The sequence below is a fragment of the Carcharhinus amblyrhynchos genome, chromosome 28, assembly GCF_965287045.1.
Source record: "Carcharhinus amblyrhynchos chromosome 28, sCarAmb.v2.hapA, whole genome shotgun sequence".
NCBI lineage: Eukaryota > Metazoa > Chordata > Chondrichthyes > Carcharhiniformes > Carcharhinidae > Carcharhinus > Carcharhinus amblyrhynchos.
The window spans coordinates 27,789,266-27,811,443 of NC_137351.1; the positions used below are offsets into that span (position 1 = coordinate 27,789,266).

At 45.7% G+C, this 22,178-nt stretch overlaps 1 protein-coding gene across 5 annotated transcripts in view; it reads right to left on the minus strand.

Moving 5' to 3' along the window:
* sema4ba (sema domain, immunoglobulin domain (Ig), transmembrane domain (TM) and short cytoplasmic domain, (semaphorin) 4Ba) overlaps window positions 1-22,178 on the minus strand; it is a 451,928-nt gene that overhangs the window by 11,807 nt on the left and 417,943 nt on the right. For all 5 annotated transcript variants that reach the window (XM_080214192.1, XM_080214193.1, XM_080214191.1 and 2 more), the window contains 4 exons: window positions 18,695-18,845; window positions 9,622-9,832; window positions 6,024-6,139; window positions 3,059-3,216 (listed from right to left, as the gene is read on the minus strand). In XM_080214192.1, coding sequence (XP_080070318.1) covers window positions 3,059-3,216; window positions 6,024-6,139; window positions 9,622-9,832; window positions 18,695-18,845 — 636 coding nt within the window. The remainder of the gene's footprint in view (window positions 1-3,058; window positions 3,217-6,023; window positions 6,140-9,621; window positions 9,833-18,694; window positions 18,846-22,178) is intronic.

The following is a 22,178-nucleotide window of genomic DNA, read 5'->3' on the forward strand; positions in this document are numbered from 1 at the left end:
GGCCTTGCTAAATTGCTCCTTAATGTCCAATGACGTATAGGTTAGGGAGACTAACGGGGTAAAAAGTGGGGTTACAGGGTTAGGCCCTATGTGGGATGCTCTGTCAGACTCAATGGGCCAAATGGCCTCCTTCCGCATTTTAGGAATTCTATGATTCTGTGAAGGTGCAACAATGCACCTTCCGGAGTTTCCAGAGTTGAGGGGGTTGGACTATGGAGAGAGACTAAATAGTCTCTGTACTCGTTGGAGTTTAGAAGGATGAGGGGGAATCTTATAGAGACGTATAAGATAATGAAAGGGATGGATAGGGTAGAGGTAGAGAGATTCTTCCCACTCAGAAAGGATAGCAGGACTAGAGGCCACAGCCTCAAGATAAGGGGGGGACAGTTTAGAACAGAGTTGAGGAGGAACTTCTTCACTTAAAGGGTGGTGAATCTCTGGAATTCTCTGCCCGTTGAAGTGGTGGAGGCTACCTCGCTAAATATATTTAAGTCATGGGTAGATAGGTTTTTGACAGACAAGGGAATTAAGGGTTATGGGGAGAGAGCGAGAAAGTGGAACTGATCCACTTCAGATTAGCCATGATCTTATTGAATGGCGGGGCAGGCTCGAAGGGCTAGATGGCCGACTCCTGCTCCTATTTCTTATGTTCTTATGCCCTTTAAAGGACACAAAACCTAATTGCTGTTTAAATAAAGCAGACTGAGGTTAGCCAGAGATTAATTGCTCTCTGTTGCTGCATGTTGACAGATGGGATGGTTACTGCAGATTTGAGACGTGTAGGTCAAAGAGTGTAATTGCTATGGGCAATTGGTGACTGGTCACTGCCACTCATAAATCAACAGGATACTTTCTGTTGCTAGTGAAATTTCTCTGGATTTTGCGAGCGATTATATATATTTTTTCTACTCAATAGTTTTTGTATGTGTGACATTGAAATTTGCTGATAGATTCTTGATGGGAAAAGTTAAGGTGGTCAGTTGTTTATGCCTGGATCTATGTTCATGAATATATTTTTGGACAATTTTGATATAGAAGGAAATCAGCAAATGTTCCACTTAACTATAAATATCAAAATTCAATCTAATGAAAAGCAAAATATGAAGGATGCTGGAAATGTGAAATGAGAAGATAAAATGTTAGGCAAAAGTGATAACAGTTCTGATAAAATAAACAAGAGTTAACTGGAGGAATTTTAACCTCATCCACCAACCTAATACCCAATATTGTTGGGTTTAGTTCAGGTGACAGATTAAGAAACCCAACCTGCCGCGATACCGGTTGCACAATGATTGCCACTGCTGACTCACAGTGCCAGGTACCCGCATTTGATTCCTGGCTTGGGTCACTGTCTGAATGGAGTCTGCATGTCCTCCTTCTGTCGGCGTGGGTTTCCTCCAGTTTTCTCCCGGTCCAAAGATGTGCGGGTTAGATAGACTGGCCATGCTAAATTGCCCCTTAGTGTTAGGGGGACTATGTAGGTTAAATGCATGGGGTTATGGGGATAGGTCATGGTTGGGATTGTGGTTGGTGCAGGCTTGATGGGCTGAATGGCCTCCTTCTGCACTGTAGGATTCTATGATTCTTATAATGAAAATTACAGCATAGGAACAGGCCCTTTGGCCCTCCAAGCCTGCACCGACCATGCTGCCAGACTGAACTAAAACCCCCTACCCTTCCAGGGGTCATATCCCTCCATTCCCATTCTATCCATGTATTTGTCAAGACACTCCTTATAAGTCACTGTATCTACTTCCACTACCTCCCCTGACAGCGAGATCCTGGCACCCACCACCCTCTGTGTAAAAAAACTTGCCTCGTACATCTCCTTTAAACCTGCCCCTCGCACCTTAAACCAATGCCCCCTAGTAATTGACTCTTCGACCTTGTGATAAAGCTTCTGACTATCCACTCTGTCCATGCCCCTCATAATCCTGTAGACTTCTATCAGGTCGCCCCTCAACCTCCGTCGTGGTTGCTGAAACCTTTCAGAAGACTACACGCCTCCATTTGGACAAGGCTCCAATTTTTAGTGCATGTCATCAGGTTTTCTGCGCCTCGGGAAACCCGTCAGGTAAAAGTGTGAGAAGGGCAGCACGGTGGCACGGTTAGCACTGCTGCCCCATGGCGCCAGGGACCCGGGTTCAATTCCAGCCTCGGGTCACTGTCTGTGTGGACTTCGCACATTCTCCCTATGTCTGTATGGGTTTCCTCCGCCTGTTCCAGGTTCTTCCCGCTGTCCAAAAATGTGTGGGTTAGGTGGATTGGCCATGCTAAATTGCCCCTTGGTGTCGAGGGATTAGTAGGGTAATGTAATAGTAGGGTAATTAGTAGGGTAACAGAGGGTTATGGGGATAGGGCCTGGGTGGGATTGTTGTCGGTGCAGACTCGATGGGCTGAATGGCCTTCTTCTACACTGGAGAGATTCTATGATTCTATAGATAAGAAGTCCCACAACATCTGGTTAAAGTCCAACAGGTTTATTTGTAGTACGAGCTTTTGGAGCACTGCTCCTTCATCAGGTGAGTCTTTGAAACACTCAGGGCACCCAAGAACTCACCGATGAAGGGGCAACACTCTGAAAGCTCGTGCTGCCAAATAAACCTGTTGGACTTTAACCTGTTGTGAGACTTCTTACTGTGCCCTCCCCAATCCAACACTGGCTTCTCCACATCATGATTCTATAAGGGCTGAATCCATAAAGGGGAGAGCCTTTACAGCACTGCTTGTGGGCCAGGAGAAACACAGCGTTTTCTTTAGTACCAACAAGCAAAAACCTGCAATGCCCTGCCACAATCTGTCTAATTTTCCCCCAACCAACAACCCCTTCAGTGACACACCATCACTGTACCCCCCCACCCTGATCTCTGACACCACCACATCCCCATCTAACCTCTTCTTCACTCAGTTTTTCCCAAGAGCCAGAGTTTCAGGTTTCTAGCCCACAGCTTTCCCTGTCCGTTCCAAAACCCAGTCAATAATGAGGTCAGGTGGGCAACAAGTGATCGGAGATTTAAGTTTTGCGAATGCCAAGTGCTTTCGTCTGAAGATTACTTACTGAGCGAAATGCGACCCTCGTATGTCCCTGCAGGTGTTCTTGTCCCAGGCACAGTAAGGGTCTCTGGCCAGAACGCACTCACCACAGCTCAGGTAAATGTTGCAGTTTGAGACTGGCAGCTGAACCACTCCAGAGAATGAGGATGCGTATAACAAGCCCTGGGAATTGGGGACACAAAGCTTCACTTGAATCTATCTCGGCAAATTGATTGACACAGCTCATGAATAGAAGGTTAATAATGTTGCAGAATGACTGACAACTCAGTTTAATGGAAATGTGTTTGACACTCATTATCAAAGGCTGTGTGGGCATAAGTTCTACAAAGATTTTCAAGCAACCGCAAAACTTAAGATTCACGTTTCTGTTGCTGGCAAGTGGGACTACGTGGGCCAGACAGGGCATTTCACGCGTCGGTGCAGAATCGAAGGGCTGAAGGGCCTCTTCTGTACCTTCAGTATTCTGTGATTCTGTACTGGTCTTGGGAAAATTTCAAATCTGTTGATCCAAGTGTTCTGCTCGGAGTTAGAAATCAAACAGAAACTGACCCAATGAATGGCAACTCATCTCCCTGTCCAAACTTCCAATGGAGGCTCCTGCAAAACTCGTGCAGCGTGGGAATCTAGGGAGGCAGCATCAAAGAGAACCTGCGCTGAAGGACGAGCTGACATATTCTGGTATTTAAAAGTCCTCAGGCTTGTTAATGGGTGAGGGGGCTGAGCAAGGGGGCTGGGAGTGGAGGCTGGGAGAGAGGCCGGGCGAGGGGGGCCGGGCGAGGGGGGCCGGGCGAGGGGGGCCGAGAGTGGGAGGCTGGGAGTCGGGGCTGGGCGAAAGAGCTGGGCGAGGGGCTAGGTGAGGGGGCTCGGCGAGGCGGCTGGGCAGGAGGTGGGTGAGCGAACGGTTGAATGTCTGGATAAATGTGTAGCTTTGTAAGTGGGTAAATGGGCAGTGGGTGTGGGAGCTGGGCAGGGTGGAGGTGAGTGGGTTGGTGGGTCAGAAGGTAGTCGGGGGTTCAGGGATTGTAGTCAGGGTTTTGAGGGAGGATTCAGAGTGGGGGAGAGGTCAGTGTGAGTAGTTGTGTGGGAGCAGGGGAGGGATGTGTGTGTGTGTGTGTGTGTGTGTGTGAGGGGAGGTGGGGGTGGGTGTCAGTTGTACAATTACTCAGGAGTTATACTGGGATTTTTCTGTCTAATATCTCCTGGGTAACTCTCTGGGTGGGGTCAGTGGGAACCAAAGCCTCCGAATAACTCGAGTTGCGGATAGTTTCAGAGAGTCCCAGGGATCTGGGAAAGTTCCCTCAGATTCACTACATCAGGAATCCCAAAGGGGAAACGTCTGGATTCCGACCATCCAGAGAGCAGGACAGTCTGGGTTGGTGTTTCCTCGTAGAGGAGTGAGCTGTCTGGGTCAGTGGCAATATTCCTACCTTCCAGCCAGGAATGTGTGGAACTAAAACCCCATTCTGGAACGTTCTGATGAGGGAGACCTGCTCTGAGTTCCAGGCTGAGGGCCAGGGTGATATGTGTGTGCCTTCCAGTCCCCCAATTGTGTGGACAATCTGAGCATAGAAAAGCACTGTCCCTGAGTGCTAACCACTCAGTGCCTCACAGCGCCAGGGACCCAGGTCACTGCACATTCTCCCCGTGTTTATATGGGTTTCCTTCAGGTGCTCTGGTTTCCTCCCACATCGTGCAGGTTAGGTTGCTTGGCCATGCAATTTAGCTTTAGTATCTGAGGGATTCGTAGGGTAAATACATGTAACTACAGGGATGGGGCCTGGATTGTTGTTGGTGCAGGCTCGCTAGGCCAAATAGCCTCCTTCTGCATATTAGGGATTCTATGATTTTTTTGTGATTGAAATAGGACAATGGCCACATAATGTTTATTTTTTTATTAGTATCACAAGTAGGTTTACATTAACATTGCAATGAAGTTACTGTGAACAACACCTAGTTGCCACACTCCGGTGCCTGTTCAGGTACACTGAAGGAGAATTTAGCATGGCTAATGCACCTAACCAGCACACCTTTCAGACTGTGGGAGCAAACTGGAGCACTCAGAGGAAACCCATGCAGACATGGGGAGAACGTGCAAACGCCACACAGACAGTGACCTGAGCTGGGAATCGAACCTGCGTCCCTGGCGCTGTGAGGCAGCAGTGCTAACCACTGTGCTGCCAATATGGGCGGCACGGTAGCACAGTGGCTAGCACTGCTGCTTCACAGCTCCAGGGTCCTGGGTCCGATCCCTGGTTCGGGTCACTGTCTGTGTGGGGTTTGCACATTCTCCTCGTGTCTGCGTGGGTTTCCTGCGGGTACTCTGGTTTCCTCCCACTGTCCAAAGATGTGCGGGTTAGGTGGATTGGCCATGCTAAGAAAGTGCCCCTTAGTGTCCAGGGATGCGTAGGTTAGAGGGATTAGTGGGTAAAATATGTAGGGATATGGGGGTAGGGCCTGGGTGGGATTGTGTTTGGTGCAGACTCGATGGGCCGAAGGGCCTTTTTCTGCACTGTAGGGTTTCTATGATTCTATGATAGATAAAAGACTACCTTAAGAACAATAATAACGCTAATGAAGTTGGTGGTAGCAATATTCATATTTCAGACTGTTCATCAGCCGGCAAACGCTTCCACTATCAACACCATTCTCCCAAAGGAAGGATTGCAAAAAAAACCAAAATCTTTGAAAGTATTCAATCTCCACGTTATTAATTGCTTTCCTTGCCAGCCTCTGCGTATGACCCTCTTCAACCCAGATTCAACAAGAAGAAAAGATAGCAGTTAGACACAAATTCTGGGCGGAAGGCCTTTGTTGATCTCACCATGACTGACTGCTGGCAAGAAATAAAAATGGAAGCAAATAGCTTTTCAGTAAACGAGCTGTGTTCCGGCAATTATAACTGCGTGGGATAAGAAACTGTTTATTTTGGTTAAAAAAAACCACCAACGATTCTTGATTAAATTTTGTACCTGTTTTGAATCCAATATCAGATTCTGCACTGGCTGCGGTTCTGCAAAGACTGTGATTTCCTCAATGATATGAACCTTATGATTCACGTTGATTGCTTTGTGCAGGATTCCATTTTCTGTGAAAAACAGTGAATAATAACCATGCGATATTCTTTACAAATGCAAGGTAGTAAAAGGTGAGGGCAACAATGCCACTCAATGTAAATATTTTTCACCTCAATGCATGCAAAATAGATTTTTATTCAGATGCCTGATTCCTTTATGGGTTGACAGTGTCTGAGAGCCTCTCTCCCACAGGCTATTAAGGATCTAACTTCAAATGGCGAGTTTTATTTTGACTGCTCAGCCTTTTAAAATCACGTGACGCCTTATCGAATTACTAGCCCTCGAAAGAGAGCTATACATTAAAAGCCAAAACCTCTGCAGACGATGATCTGACTGAGACAACCGCGGTTTCGTAGATAGGGAGAAAGCAATCTCTTTCCTCATTTGCTTAGCGAGGTGTGGGGTTAATTTTTTTTTGTCCTTGATTGTAGAAGCATTCGGCAAAGTGTGACGTGTAATGACAATATCTACCATCACTTGGGCGTTGAATAGGTAATACTGATCTCTCCATCACTTGCTCCCCATTACATTACATTTGTACATTCTCCCCATGTCTGCGTGGGTTTCCTCTGGGTGCTCTGGTCTTCGTTTCCAAGCAGCGACCATGGGAGTCATCTCCCCACCACCAACGCCCCCCCCCACAACCCCAACCTTCCCCCCCATACTTAAGATTTAACCTCAAAGGTTCTTTCTTTACGGTTGGACACTGAGTCGGACAGGGAGATCACTTCAGGTGGCCACTAACCTGCTGGAACTGCAGGCAGATTCAGTCCGCCCACCCCAGCGCCACTTGTGAAGGCGGACGTGTCCCCTAGTGCTGCTTCTGAGCGTAACTTAAAAAAAAATCCAGCACTGCGCACGGCTGGGTGGGCTTTGTGGCTGGGAGCAAGGAAAAGGTCCCCGGTCGAGGGTGCATCACTTGGGCTGAGGGACTGACAAGACTCTGGGGCCGGGATGTTACGGTGGGGGTTCCCCATCCCACTGCAGTGAACGGAGGTCCAGCTGGGCGCCAAATTCTCCGACCTAGCTGCGGCGGGAGCGTGGCGTGAATGGCCGGCGAGATCGCGCCCCGGGTATGCCCGTGGATAATAGGAGTATATCACCTCCCCACGACCCCACCTCTCTCTCATTGAGTTTTTGCTTTATTTTGCGGGTTGTACTGTTGTTTTCCCTCTCGGGTGAGGTCTCCACTTTGAATACAGCATTTACCCAGTAATAAGATTCTGGCTTTGGTTCATTACCAAACAGACAGTACAGTGTGTCAACTATAAATATTAATGAGAGGCAACACAGTTAATGGAAGCAAAGCACAGCCCACAGCGATCCAGAACGCCTTTGTATTCTTTTTTTCCTGCTAAATCTCAGCAGTAGAAAAATCTATAAAAACATCAGAGGATAAAGGGAGAAAATAAATCTTGGATTTAAATCTGTGGGTCGCTCTCAGGTTTACGGTGATGTACAGTTCTGTGATTCTCCCTCTGTAAGCAGACGTTCTCTATGCATAAAGCCACAAAATTCAATTAAATCCCAGAGAATGTCTGGAAGGAGAAGAGGTCATTCAGCCCATCAGGTTCATTCCAGCATCTATGCCCTATTCGAGTCACTTCCCAATCTACTCGCTCTCACCCAACTAGAATATCTGCCTCATATAACTTCCCCTTAAATCACAGGATCATGGAAGTGCAGAAGGAGGCCATTTGGCCCATTGAGTCTGCACTAACCACAATCCCACCCTGGCCTTATCCCCACAACCCCATACATTTACCCTAGCTAGTTCTCCCTAACATTAAGGGGCAATTTAGCACGGCCAATCCACCTAACCCGCACAACGTTGGACAGTCATTTAAATTTTTGCCGTAACCACTCTGTTGTCCCTTTAAGGGACAATCCTTTGCGGGTCACATGATCAAGCTGGGCGCTATGAAGTGGTCACGTGGGAAAGGCGGCACAGTGGTTAGCACTGCTGCCTCACAGCAACAGGGACCCAGTTTCAATTCCGGCCTCAGTTCACTGTCTGTGTGGAGTTTGTACATTCTCCCCGTGTCTGCGTGGGTTTCCTCCGGGTGCTCCTGTCTCCTCCCACAGTCCAAAGATGTGCAGGTTAGGTTGATTGGCCATGCTAAATTTACCTAGTGTCAGGGGTATTAGTAGGGTCAGTGTGCAGGATTACAGGAATAGAGCCTGGGTGGGATTGTATTCGGTACAGATTCAATGGGCTGAAAGGCCTCCTTCGGCACTGTAGGAATTCTATGAAACCAGGCCAATTGGGAGTGAGGGTGTGTGTCCTGCGATGAGGAGGATCTTCACTTGGAGCCAGGGAAGAGAGTAGACTTGTGCATGTGTTCTGTCAGACCCTTATCTGTATATATTATTATAATTAATAAATCATTTGTTATTTTAGCCACATCAGATCACCTTCCAAACGACTACACACTCCACGCAGGACAGGGAGTGTTTGGCTAAGTGGTTAATAAGGTGTGCAGTGTTAAAAGGATCCAAGCTAGATTTTTTGATAGAAATCAAATGATAATTTTCAAATGATAGCTTCCAAAAACTATGTAGGGTCTGGACAAAAAGACTGGAAGAAACCTTTCATTATCAAAAGAGTTGTGAACCAAAGGGCATTGATTTAAGGTGAATCAATTAAAGGTAAAATGAGGGAAAGTTCCTTTTTTTTACACTAAGTGATCAGAATCGGGTATGTATTGCGTGGGATTGTGGTTGAGATAGATTCAATTGTGGCCAGCACAGTCACAATGGGTCAAATGGCCTTCGTCTGTACTGTAATCATTCTACGATTCTATTTGGTAGCACGGTGGCACACAGTGGTTAGCACTGCTGCCTCATGGTGCCAGGGACCCAGGTTCAATTCCAGCCTTGGGTGACTGTGAGAGGTTTACACGTTCTCCCAGCAACTGCATGGGTAACCTCCCACACTCCAAAGATGCGCGGGTTAAGTTGATTGGCCATGTTAAAATGCCCCTCAGTATCGGGGTAAATAAGTGGGGTTATGGGGATAGGGCCTGCGTGGGATTGTGGTTGGCGCAGACTCAATGGGCCAAATGGCCTCCTGTAGGAATTCTATTTTCCAGCCACTTTCTGGGCTAAGAAGGTTCTTAATTCCAATGAAGGAACTTTTGAACTCTTTACTGGATTTATTCGCTTGGGACTGGCTCATGAGGAGAAATATCTTCTAAACCTCTTGATAATTTTGAAAACTTTTATTAGGTCACCTCTCAGTCTTCTCTTTTGCAGAGGAAAGAGCCGCTTTAGGCTTTCCTGGTGGTTCGTCCCACTGACTTAAACCAAAGGTACATTTACTGATTTCCATTTCATCCCAGTACAGGGTGGAATGGGAATAACTAACACAAAGAGGTACCACTGTGTAGCAGATTTGACAGGGGAAAGGGCTTTCTCTGCTGCATAAGTTATCACAAAGCATTTCATTTCCAGGCACTCTGCGTGCAGTCACCGGTGTGGAAAGAAGCTGTACCTGTGCCCACAAACATCACATCATAGTTGCCCTGGGTAGTCTGGACTCGGTCCACAGCCAGCTGGGTGTACTTCACGTGTTTCTTCATCAGCAGAGGCTGGCTCCTGACTGTCTCCTCCATCAGAAAGTGATCCTTTGCAAAATTTAACACCTTGTCTGGCATTTGGAACGACGAGTTTATGTTCATGGCTCTTGCTGCATTTGTAATACACTGTGGGGGGGGAGTAACCAAGAGAGAGGTAAATTTGTATGAGTCAGTTAACAGTAAACGTGCCTGAGGGGTAATAGTAACACCCGGCTATCAACCAGTGGAAACAGTTTCTCTCTACCTGAACCACTGAAACCTGTCACGGTCCCTGTGGACACTGATAACTTTGAAAAAGAAGCTTGAATTTCCACCAGCCAACTTATAAGGAATTCAACAGCAAAGATTTCAAGTTTTAGCACCTTTACTGTAACACAAACAGCATTGACTAAACACTGTCACAGCAGGTAAGTTGTACTCTAACCCCAAGAGAGAAAATGCTAGAAAATCTCAGCAGGTCCAGCAGCATCTGTAAGAAGAGACAAGAGCTGATGTTTTGAATCTGGACTTGAAACGTCAGCTCTTTTCTCTCCTTACAGATGCTGCCAGACCTGCTGAGGTTTTCCAGCAATTTTCTCTCTTGGTTTCGGATTCTAGCATCCACAGTAATTTTCTTTTATCCAGCTTTTAACTTACACTCTGAACACAGATCACCCATTTAGCATTAAAAACAAACCAAAATCTCCATCCACCGTTATACTTAAGTGAACATTTTATTCCCTCATAACCAGTCCAAAGTGATTCTCAGTGCCCGAGGCCTTGCTTTCCTTCTTTTCCTCTTCCAGTGGCTAACTTGTAATTTCCCCAGAGCTACTTTTATGGAGGGGGTTATCCTGGAGATTTTTTCCTCCAACCAAAGCTAGGTAACTCTTCTAGATCCATTTAAATCTTCACAAACTTGATCTCTATAATCTAAGCACGAGCTCCCACCTGCGTTCTTACAATGTGGACCACAGAGACGTATTCCTCTATCTCTCTCCCTCTCAGATTCTTGAAGGCTGAATCTATCTGTGAAGTTCAGTACCTTTCTGGAAAACCTATAATCTGTTTTTACAATTGTTTCCTATGGACTCTCCCTGAATGAGTTAATAACCACACAAGTTTAAAAATCACATAAGCTGCTATTAGGAAATAGAAAGTCTTTATAAAAATCTTCACAGATAAGCATCAAGGCCTTTTGTCTGAAAGAATACATTAAATCAGACATCTTGAACTGGGTGAAGGGAGTGATATCCACAGACACCAACACAAACTGGGGCATCACCCCAGTCATCTAACACTGATGAATTAGATCAGCTAACATGATTAAGTTTCACACTACGTGGAAAATGATAACTAAGCAAGCGTGAGGTGATTGTGATTGACTTTAATATCTGTAACTTGAGAATGGTGTAACCTTAATCAGTAACTGTGAATGGATAGAGATAACTCCTATACCTTGACTGGTATATGTTAATTACTTGTAATCAAACTTGAAACTATAATTGCTTGTGTAATCCTGACTTCTGGGTTCTGGCTAGTTACCGGCACTGACCTGTGACTTTCTAGGTGCCTCACTATATAGCTTGTATTAAACCAGCTGTTTAAAATAACTTTGTGACTTGGTCTGGCTACTTGAAGTGTGAAGTTGTGATCAATTAAAAGACTGTCATCAAACCCACATTATTCCCTCTCAAAGCTCATCTTCATGGCAATGTGAATCATAGGGGCCTTATATCCATGTAGAAATTCTAATTAGCTATCCTTCAGATTATCTATTCCAATTTATCTTGAAACCAAATAGATAGTTTAAGGTATAACCCTTTACAAATCTATGGGTTTGTACCTGTAAATATTAGAGGTAAATCATGCACATTGGCCAGTTGATAGAACTCCTGCCTACGAGCCAAAACTTAGATGGCTCCAAATCTGACTCCGATGCTGAAATTCTACCGTCCTGCCTACCACGGGATTGGAGATGTCGAAGGGTGAACAATGGAAATGTCCACTGACTTTGGGCAGGAATTCCCGGTCTTGCTCAAGCAAGGCTGTGGAATCCTGCCCCAGAGATTTGAGCGCAGAATCTAGGCTGACACTCCAGTGTTGCATTGCCTTTCAGAAGATACATTAAACCAAGGCACTGTATGCTGTGTCTGGTAGATGCAAAAAATGCCATGGCACCATCTCACAAACAGCTGGCCAACATTTATCCCTCAAACAATATCACTGAAACACCGGATAATTTCTTTATTATCACATTACTGACTGTGGGGCAGTTAGTTGCCATGCGTCCTATGCCATGGCAGTGGCTACACTTCAAGAAGTACTTCACTGGCACTTTGCCACGTCCTGGGGGTCTGACAGGGACTCCAAAGATATGTGGGTTATGTTGATTGGCTATGCTAAATTGCCCCTTAGTGTCGGGAAACAAGCTAGGATAACTGCATAGGGTTATGGGGGAAAGGACCTAAGTGGATTGTGGTCGGTGCGGATGTGGTCGATGGGCTGAATGGCCTCCTTCGGCACCGTAGGATTCAATGATTCTAGGAGATGGGCAGCCCGCTGAGGGGATGCTGGATTGATGGAAACGCTGTATTGTGGATGAGAGACTGAGAGCCTCAACTGCATGCCCAGTTGGGCACAAATGATCCAAAATCAATTTGCCCATAACCATTAGGCCTAGTCAACATTGAGTCCTCAGCCAATAATCCATCCAGACAGATTAACTGGTTATTTACCCCATTACTGGTTTGCCCATATGCAAATTAGCAGGCACTTCCTTCCACAAAGCGACGATCCTTTCACTTTGAAATAAAAGTGTTTGATTAGCTGTGACAGAGCTCCCAGACAGTCTGAAGGGGTGACGGATATCAGACTCATAGAGGTTTTACAGCATGGAAACAAATCCTTCAGCCCAACTTGTCCATGCCGCCCTTTTTTTAAAACCCCTAAGCCAACCAAAAATGCCTGCATTTGGTCCATATCCCTCAGTACCCATCTTAACCATGTAACTGTCTAAATGCTTTTTAAAAGTCAAAATTGTACCTGCCTCTACTACTACCTCTGGCAGCTTGTTCCAGACACTCACTGTGTGAAAAAATTGCCCCTCTGGACACTTTTGTATTTGTCCCCTCTCACTTTAAACCTATACCCTCTAGTTTTAGACTCCCCTACCTTTGGGAAAAGATATTGACTATCTACCTTGTCTATGCCCCTCATTATTTTGTAGGCCTCTATAAGATCACCTCTCAGCCTCCTACGCTCCAGAGAAAAAAGTCCCAGTCTATCCAGCCTCTCCTTATAACTCAAACTATCAAGTCCTGGTAGCATCCTAGTAAATCTTTACTGCTGTCTTTCTAGTTTAGTTTCTAGACGGTCATACATCCATTCTAGTTAAATGTAGTACACTCTTTATCACAGAAATATTTTGAACTAAATTGCTCCAGCCTGTCCAACACAGTGCTACGTCCAAGATACTTTGCTGCAAATTTTATTCATCTGCTGTACTGACCACCAGTCTAGGCTTAGGGATTGGGCAGTTTGACACAGCGGAGTTTAGTTTTGCTACTGTTGAAAAAGGTGGATGAAAATTACACTCCAAACGATTATCACTTGGAATGAAACATGGTTTTAAAATGCGGATCTGGCGGTGCAACAGGCCTTTAAAATCTCTTTTACAATTGCAGTAATTATATTTTGTGGCCTCATTTGAGTCACCTGGAGTTGACAGACCTCTCTCGCTTTCTCCTAGTGCCGTGCGTGAGTGCAAAGTAGATCCAACAATCTTGGTAGAAGGAGCTGAGAAACAGATCAGCCATGATCTAGGTGAATGACAGAACAGGCTTGAGGGGCTGAATGGCCTCCTCCTCGTCCTATGATTCTGAACACATCCATTTTATTTAGGAAACTACAGCTACCTGGTGATTTTTGCTTTAATGATCGTGGCTCTGGGTGCACAAGCGAAGTGACAAGGTCATAGGTTAGAACTAATCTTATTTTTTTTTGCCGACATTTGCCAGCACTAACAGGGAGTAAGAGCAGATTCTGTGGCAGGTGATTTCATACGCCATTAATTTGTCAATGGGAAGTGACAGGAGTTGGATCTTTAACGACACACAGAGAATAATGCTTGCTTCACACCTTTCAAGCATCTAACGAGCTCCTTAAACGAGGGACAGCTCATTCAACCAGGCTGCAGATCAGTCAAAAACGTTTTTGCGACGGCTTGGTATCAAATTCGAAGAGCTTGTCATCACTAATCTCTCACGTGGCGGTGCGTGTGATTGGTATAATGGGGGAATAGGGGAATTCTTCTCAGCGTACAAACCCTCAAAAGGTAACTACCCGAGAGTGTGGAGATGTACTTCAATACGAAGAAAAGCAAGAGCAAAACTATAATGGAGCAGCTTCAAGGTCTTTAGGGGCCTAGATCACTAATAACCTGTTCTGGTGCCTCATGCTGGCACTATAGTTAAGAAAGCCAACCAACATCACTTGAAGACTAAGGAAATTTGGCATGTCCGCTATGACTATCACCAACTTCTACAGATGCACCATAGAAAGCATTCTTTCTGGTTGTATCACAGCTTGATATGGCTCCTGCACTGCCCAAGACCACAAGAAACGACAAAGGGCTGTGAATGAACCCAGTCCATCACTCAAACTATCCACTGACTCCATCTACACTTCCAACTGACTCAAGAACAGCTTCTTTCTGCTGCCATCAGACTTTCGAATGGACTTATATTAAGTTGATCTTTCTCCACACCCTAGCTATGACTGTAACACTACATTCTGCACACTCTCCTTTCCTTCTCTTTGTAAGGTATGCTTTGTATAGCACGCAAGAAACAATATATCACTGTATACTACATGTGATAATAATACTACATGTGATAATACTACATGTAATAATAATAATTCTACATGTGATAATAATAAATAAAATAAATAATAAATCAAATATTACATCAATGAACATGACTTTAAAGAAAGATTTCCATCTATATGTCTTATATTTAGCTGAGTTAATTCATTTTGTAACTGACAAAACATTTCTTTAAAGTGGAGTCGCTGTAGGAATGCAGCAGCAAACTCACACATAGCAAACTCCCACAAACAGCAATGGGATAATGAGCAACGGGGGAGATGGTGACATTGTGGTAACTTCACTAGACTATTAACCCAGTGACTCAGGCTCATGATCTGGGGACCTGGCTCTAAATCCCATCACAGTCGCTGGTGGAATCTAAATTCAATTAATAAATCTGGAAATTAAAAAGCTATCTCAGTAATGATGTAAAAGCCTGCCTGGTTCACCAATGCCTTTTGGGGAAGGGAATTTGACGTTCTTACCTACCCTGGCCTTCATGTGACTTCAGAGCCACAGCAGTGTTTCAAATGCCCTCTGAAATGGCTGAGTAAGCCACTCAGTTCATGGGTAACTAGGGATGGGTAACAAATGTTGGTCCACATCCCATAAAAGAATAAGTTTAAAAAATATATATATTTTTAAAATCTTGATTGATGGATAAACGCTGGTCCAGACACAGGCCATAACTCACGTGCACTTCTTCAAGAATAGTCAAGGGATCATTTACATCCATTGGGACAGGCAGATGGGGCCTCAGTTTAAAACTGAAAAACAGCACCTCCTGCAATGTAGCACTCCTTCAATATTGTAGTGCAGTGACCTTGATTTTTGTGCACAAGCCTTAGAGCGGGACGCGAACCCAGAACCGTGTCACTTTAGAGACGAGAGCGCTCCCAACTGAGCCATGCCTGACTCCACCAAGTAATGTGATGCCAGCTGACGGCTGCTGTGAATCTGCACCAGGAAGCTGCAGCTCGGCACAAATTAAATCAGATGAAAGGAATGCGGAACGTCCTGGATCGAGCTGGCAGCAAAGACGTGAAGGTTGCCTGGCCGGTTGGCCCATCCACCCACTGCAAAAATGACGGGCCACTTAAAATCATGAACTATCACCTCCTTAATGGGCCTAATTGCTCATCGAACTGTCAGCGGGCACACTTCAGACTCCTGCTATATGCAAGCGCATGTAAGATCTGATCTTATGTATTGATCGTACGATCAACGTCAAATTCTCTTCCCAATGTCTAGTCTCCTGGGACTGCTTGTAGTCATGATGTGGAGATGCTGGCGTTGGACTGGGGTAAACACAGTAAGAAGTCTCACAACACCAGGTTAAAGTCCAACAGGTTTGTTTGCAGCAAACGCCACTAGCTTTCAGAACTGGCTATTCCTTTGTCAGGTGGGTGGGAACTCCCACGAAGGAATAGCCAGTTCTGAAAGCTAGTGGTGTTTGCTGCAAATAAACCTGTTGGACTTTAACCTGGTGTTGTGAGACTTCTTACCGCTTGTAGTCCCAGCAGTGGCCACTGCCTGAACCTGGCACTGTTGCGACTACAGAGTAGTCAGCTCAATGGCCGGCCGCTCTCTGAGGCTGGACTTCCTGCAAAGATGGTGTGGTAGTCCCTGCATCAGCCAACTAACACTGCTCCCGGGTTTAATGGAGTGATTTATTAAACTGGGAAAAAGCAAAGGCGTAAAAACTGATGGGAGTGGTTCAAACGGGGGAGTTACAGGAAAGATGGGGCACGGATTTGGGAGATAACAACACATTCAAGGGCCTAGCAGAGGAAAGGGAGATGGGAGATTGGGCAGTGTTTTGTGAAGAAAGAGGAATCACAGTGGGTTTACTGAGGAGGGGGTGATGACTGTAGAATTGGAAGGAAAGGGAAGGAACTGAAGGGTGGCACGGTGACACAGTGGTTCGTACTGTAGCCTCACAGCATCAGGGACCTGGGTCCAAATCTGACCTTGGGTCACTGTCTGTGTGGAGTTTGCAAGTTCTCCCCGTGCCTGCGTGGGTTTCCTCCGGGTGCTCCGGTTTCCTCCCACAGTCCAAAAATGTGTGGGTTAGGTTGATTGGCTATGCTAAATTGCCCTTAGTGTCAAGGGATTAATAGGGCAAATAGGTGGGGATAGGGCCTGGGTGGGATTGTGATTGGTGCTGGCTCAATGGGCCAAATGGCCTCCTTCATCACTGTAGGCATTCTATGAACAGTTATCGACATCAGCTAACCTGGCGGGGTGGTTGAGGGTGGCGGGGGGGATTGGGGGGGGGGGCGGTGAGCAATTGAAGGCTTATCAGGAAGAGAAGCTGGGCAGTCAGCAGTCTGGTGGGAATAGGGTTGAAGGAACAGGAGGTGGTTCTCATGGACAGGATAAGCTCATGAGGTTCTGATGGGAGATTGGAGAGGAACAATTGAAAGGGTACGACAATCTTAGAAATGCAGGTCCTTCGAAGAGTAAAACAGGACTAACGTCAGGGGCAGTTGAGAGCAGATGATGCTCATTGCAACATTTATTTAAGAGCTGTTTCTTTTCCGCAGTAGGGGAGTGCTTCCGGACAAGCAGGGGATCCAGAAGGGAAGAGTGGAAACTGGTATTTGTACTGTACGATAGAATCACAATGAAACAGTCGTGAATCACAGAATGCCTTCCGCTGACTAATTTGGTAAATGGATATCCGCCTGTCAGACAGGGGAGAGGGGAACCTTTGGAGAAGCTTGGCGAGGTGAGAGAAGGGAAGTGGCAGAGGCAGATGACCAAATTCCTGGAATCGCACAATTCCTGCAGCGTAGAAGGAGGCCATTCAGCCCATAAAGCCTGCATTGACAACAATCCCACCCAGCTCCCATCCCCGGAACCCCATGTATTTACCCTGCTAATCCCCCTGACACTAAGGGTCAATTTAGCACGGCCAATCCACCTAACCTACACAACTTTGGGCTGTGGGAGAAAACCAGCGCTTCTGGAGGAAATCCACTCAGACATGAGGAGAACACAGGAACTCCCACGGAGAGTGACCCCAGGCTGGAATTGAACCTGGGGTCCCTGGCATTGTGAGGTAGCAGTGCTAACCGCTGTGCCACCCAAGACTGTCGCAATCTTCATGTCAAACAAGTCCATGAGCTCCTCACACTTCTTGATGGAGTTGAGGATGAAGGGGGAGCCGGGGAGAGGGGTCTAATGTGAAACAGAAGTTAGCTTTGTCTTTCCATTCCCAGATAAGGTGGTGACAGTGCCGAGGGAAACTCCATCCGCACAGCAAAGCAGCAATCAGAGTCTGCAGTGTGACAGCTGACAAGGTAAAATCGCATAGGAAATGTTTATAAAGTATAAGAACAGAAGAACAGAAGAACTACGGGCAGAAGTAGGCCATCTGGCCCCCCCGAGCCTGCTCTGCCATTCAATAAGATCCTGGCTGATCTTTTCATGGACTCAGCTCCACTTACCCGCCCGCTCACCATAACCCTTAATTCCTTTACTGTTCAAAAATCTATCTATCCTTGCCTTAAAAATATTCGATGCCTCAACTGGGCAGGCAATTCCACAGATTCACAAACCTTTGGTTGAAGAAGTGCCTCCTCAACTCCGTCCTAAATCTGGACCCCCTTATTTTGAGGCCATGACCCCCTAGTTCTAGTTTCACCTGTCAGTGGAAACAACCTCCCTGCTTCTATCTTTTCTATTCCCTTCATAATCTTATATATTTCTATAAGGTCCCCCCCTCATTCTTCTGAATTCCAATGAGTACAATCACATGCAGCAGTTGTGGACTCGCCAACTTTAAGGGCATTCAGATGGTCAGTGGATAGGCCTATGGATAACATTGGAATAGTTTAGGTTAGAGGGTCATTAGACTGGTTCCACTGGTCGGCGCAACATGAGGGCCGAAGGGCCTGTACTGCGCTGTAATGTTCTATGTTCTAAAAATGATTAAGTAAAATTTTGGGCAGGAAATGGGTGCTGAGGCAAGGCTTTTATTGATAACCAGAAAGATCAGTGAATATTCCAGAATATAATTAAAACCAACCTTCGTCAATGTGATAAAGCATTGATGCCATCACCACAGATATTAAGACTTCAATGTGTCCCTCCAAAAGGCAAACAAGGCTAGTTCTTATCTCTGAGATACTTACTGCGCCTGGCCTTGGTTCTGGAACAATATGATTGTAGGGATACCACTGCTGTGTCTCCCAATTCACTTCCATGTACCTTCCATTGAAGGCTCTCTTCACGTCTCCCATGGAGAAAGCACAAACAGCAGAAGAAGCCGCACCACCCTTGTACCTGTGAAGAGAAGCAGCAACTTAATGGTCAAGTCCCCAGCTTTTAGTATCACTGAATCCCTACAGTGCAGAAGGAGGCCACTCGGCCCATTTAGTCTCCACCGACTATCTGACAGAGCATCTCGCTCAGGTCCTATCCCCATTCATTTACCCTGCTAATCCCCCTAATCTACACAGGATACTAAGGGACAATTTAGCATGGCCAATCCACCAACCCTGCTCATCTTTGGACTATGGGGGGAAACTGGAGCATCTGGAGGAAACCCACACAGACACGGTGGAGAATGTGCAAACTCCACACAGTGACTCAAGGCTGGAATTGAACCTGGGTTCCTGGCACTGCGAGGCAGCAGTGCTAATCACTGTGCCACCGTGCTGTCTTCTGTCCGTACAACTTAAAGTCTCATTCGTCACTCTGCCCACTAACCTTTCGGTCGGTGTGTGTGACTGTATTCAACAGGTTCCTATAATTCAGTCTACTTAGCACAAGCTACAAAAAAACAGTCTGCTAGTTGTTACTATACCTGACACTAAAGAATTGCTAATTTTGCATGTGTAAGGCAGCATAATATTTAAAGGTTCTTTTCTCACTATTCCTTTTTCTAAAACAGGATGTTGTATTTTTGATGCACTTAGAATGACACTGTTTCTGTATAACAGCTTAACAATATGAGAAAAAGTTCCTGCAAGTGTTAGCAGTGATTCAAACAAGAACAGTGTGGAATCTCACTAATTAGCTGTCACTGAGCCATAGGAATGATGACATATTTCCACCTTCGTAACATTGCCCGATGCTGTCCCTGCCTCAGCTCATCCGCTGCTGAAATTCTCATCCATATTCAAACCTGGCTAGAATTATACAATCCTACGGTGCAGAAGGAGGCCATTCGGCCCATCGAGTTTGCACTGACAACAATCGCACCCAGGACCTATCCCCGTAATCGCATACGTTTACCCTAGCTAGTCTGCTTATCATGAAGAGGCAATTTAGAGTGGCCAATCCACCAAATATCTTTGGACTGTGGGAGTAAATGAGAACCCAGAGGAAACCCACACAGACACGGGGAGAATGTGCAAACTTCACACAGTTAGTGACACAAACTGGGAATCGAATCAAAGTCTCTGGCGCTGGGAGGCAGCAGTGTTAATCACAGTGCCACCGTACCGCTACTCCAATACACTCCTGGTTAGTCTCCCATGTACTGCTCTCCGTAAATATGAACTCATCCAAACTCCGTTGCCTGTGTCCTAACTCTCACCAGGGTCTGTTCACCCTGTGCCGGCTAATTTACCTTGGCTACCGGTTTAGCAGTGTCTTGATTCTAAAATTCTCATTCTGCTTGATAAATGTCTCCGAGGCCTCCCCCCTCACCTCACCTCGCTCTGCGACTTCCTCCAGACGTACATCCTGTGATCCTCTAATTCTGGCCTCATGAGCATCTTTCATTGTATTCACTTGCCATTGGTGTCCGTCTTTCAGTTGACAAGGCCTTAAGTTCTAGAATTTCCCTTGCCTCTCTCTCACTTCCCTCCTTTAAGACTTTCTGTACAACTGGTAACACCTTTAGACAGCTGCTTCTTGGTCTTTTGGCTCAGATCAAGCGTCAGATCCAGCCCAAGATCAGGGCCAATGCCTTTTCTTGTCATGGAATCCCTACAGTGCAGAGGGAGGCCATTTGGCCCTTTGAGCCTGCACTGACAACAGTCCCGCCCAGGACCTATCCCCACAACTCTACATATCCAACCTGTTAGTCCATCTGACACTAAGGAGCAAGTTAGCATGGTCAATCAACCTAACCAGCACATCTTTGGACTGTGGCAGGAAACCAGAGCATCCAGAGGAAACCCATGCAGACATGGGGAGAATGTGCAAACTCCACACGGATGGTGACGCAAACCAGGAATCGAACCCAGGTCTCTGGCACTGTGAGGCAGCAGTGCTAAGCATTGTGCCACCACGCTGCTCCATCAGCTTGGAAGTTGTGTGCCTCTCTTGTGGGGACCATGAACTGGATTCAATTGGAATGTGAATTGTTTTTTGGAGCAAGCAAGGAGATGGATTAAGGCCTGTGCATTCTGCGAATTGGCTTTGTAACTGTAAGAATGGAAATAAAAACCTCCCACTTTGACCAAGCTTTTGGTCAACTGACCTAATATCTCTTTATGTGGCTCGGTGTCAAAAGTTTGTTTGGTAACACTCCTGCAAAGTACCATTAAAGGTGCTATATAAATGCAGATTGTTTTTGTTGTTAGAAGGTGGGATATTGGGGAAAAAAAATCTGTTAATTGTTGCACAAAAATAATTGGTGAAATAATGTACAGTCCATCAGTCAAAAGTTTCCTCACGAAGAGTGTTAGTATTCTACTTTAAAATATTACCATCTCAACACAAATACAACACAACACAAATTATTTATTTTCTAAATGTATAAAGTCAGTAAAGATTGCATCATAAGTTGACCGTCCTGTTTTACCTGATGGGATGAGATGCATATGGGTGTGTGAGAGAATGGAAGAGAGTGAGAATGGATGAGTGAGAGAGAGAAAATGACAGAGAGAATGAGAGAATGGATGAGTGAGAATGGATGAGTGAGAGAGGAAGTGAGAAAGTGAGAGAGAGAGAAAGAGAGAGAAAGTGAGAGAGTGTGAGAGTGAAAGAGTGAGAGAAAGTGAGAGAGAGTGAGTGAGAGCTCTCATGATGAGCTCTCGAGCTCTCATCATCTCTCTCTCTCTCTACCTCTCTGGGACAAGATTCCTTGAGACAGGTTGTCTGGAAGGTTTAAGATATGAAAGAACAGAGATGTTAGGTTTGTGCATTTGTAATGAGATACTGTGGTGTGTTTGTGGTACAGATAAATAGACTAGGTTTACAGATTTGGAGATATACTGGGACCTGTTTTTTCAGCTGTTAAGTGTTAAGGGTGAGTAAGCAATTTTTACACCTTACAAAGGTTTCATTAGTGAACAAGTGAAGATTATTAAGTTTTACTTGACCTGAAAATGGGGGGCCATAGGAAAACATGGAAGTTTCCTGTCTTTTGGAAAGGTTGAGTTCAAAGAAGTGCTAAGGGCAGTGGAGTCACAGATGAATGGAGGGGAAAAAAGGATATTTAAGGAGAGGTGTTGAGTTGATTTGTTGTTGGTTGTGTGGGGAAGGCCTTCTGGAAACAGCTCTGATCTGGGAAGCAACCAACCGGGTTGTAGCCTTATGTCTGGAGCATTCTTGGATTTCCACAGCAGAGAGGAAGTGAGTGTGAGGGATTGTGTGATATATCTTTACTAAAATAACAGCAGATTTAAGGTGGGTAATATTACTGGCGTTTCATAGTTAAAA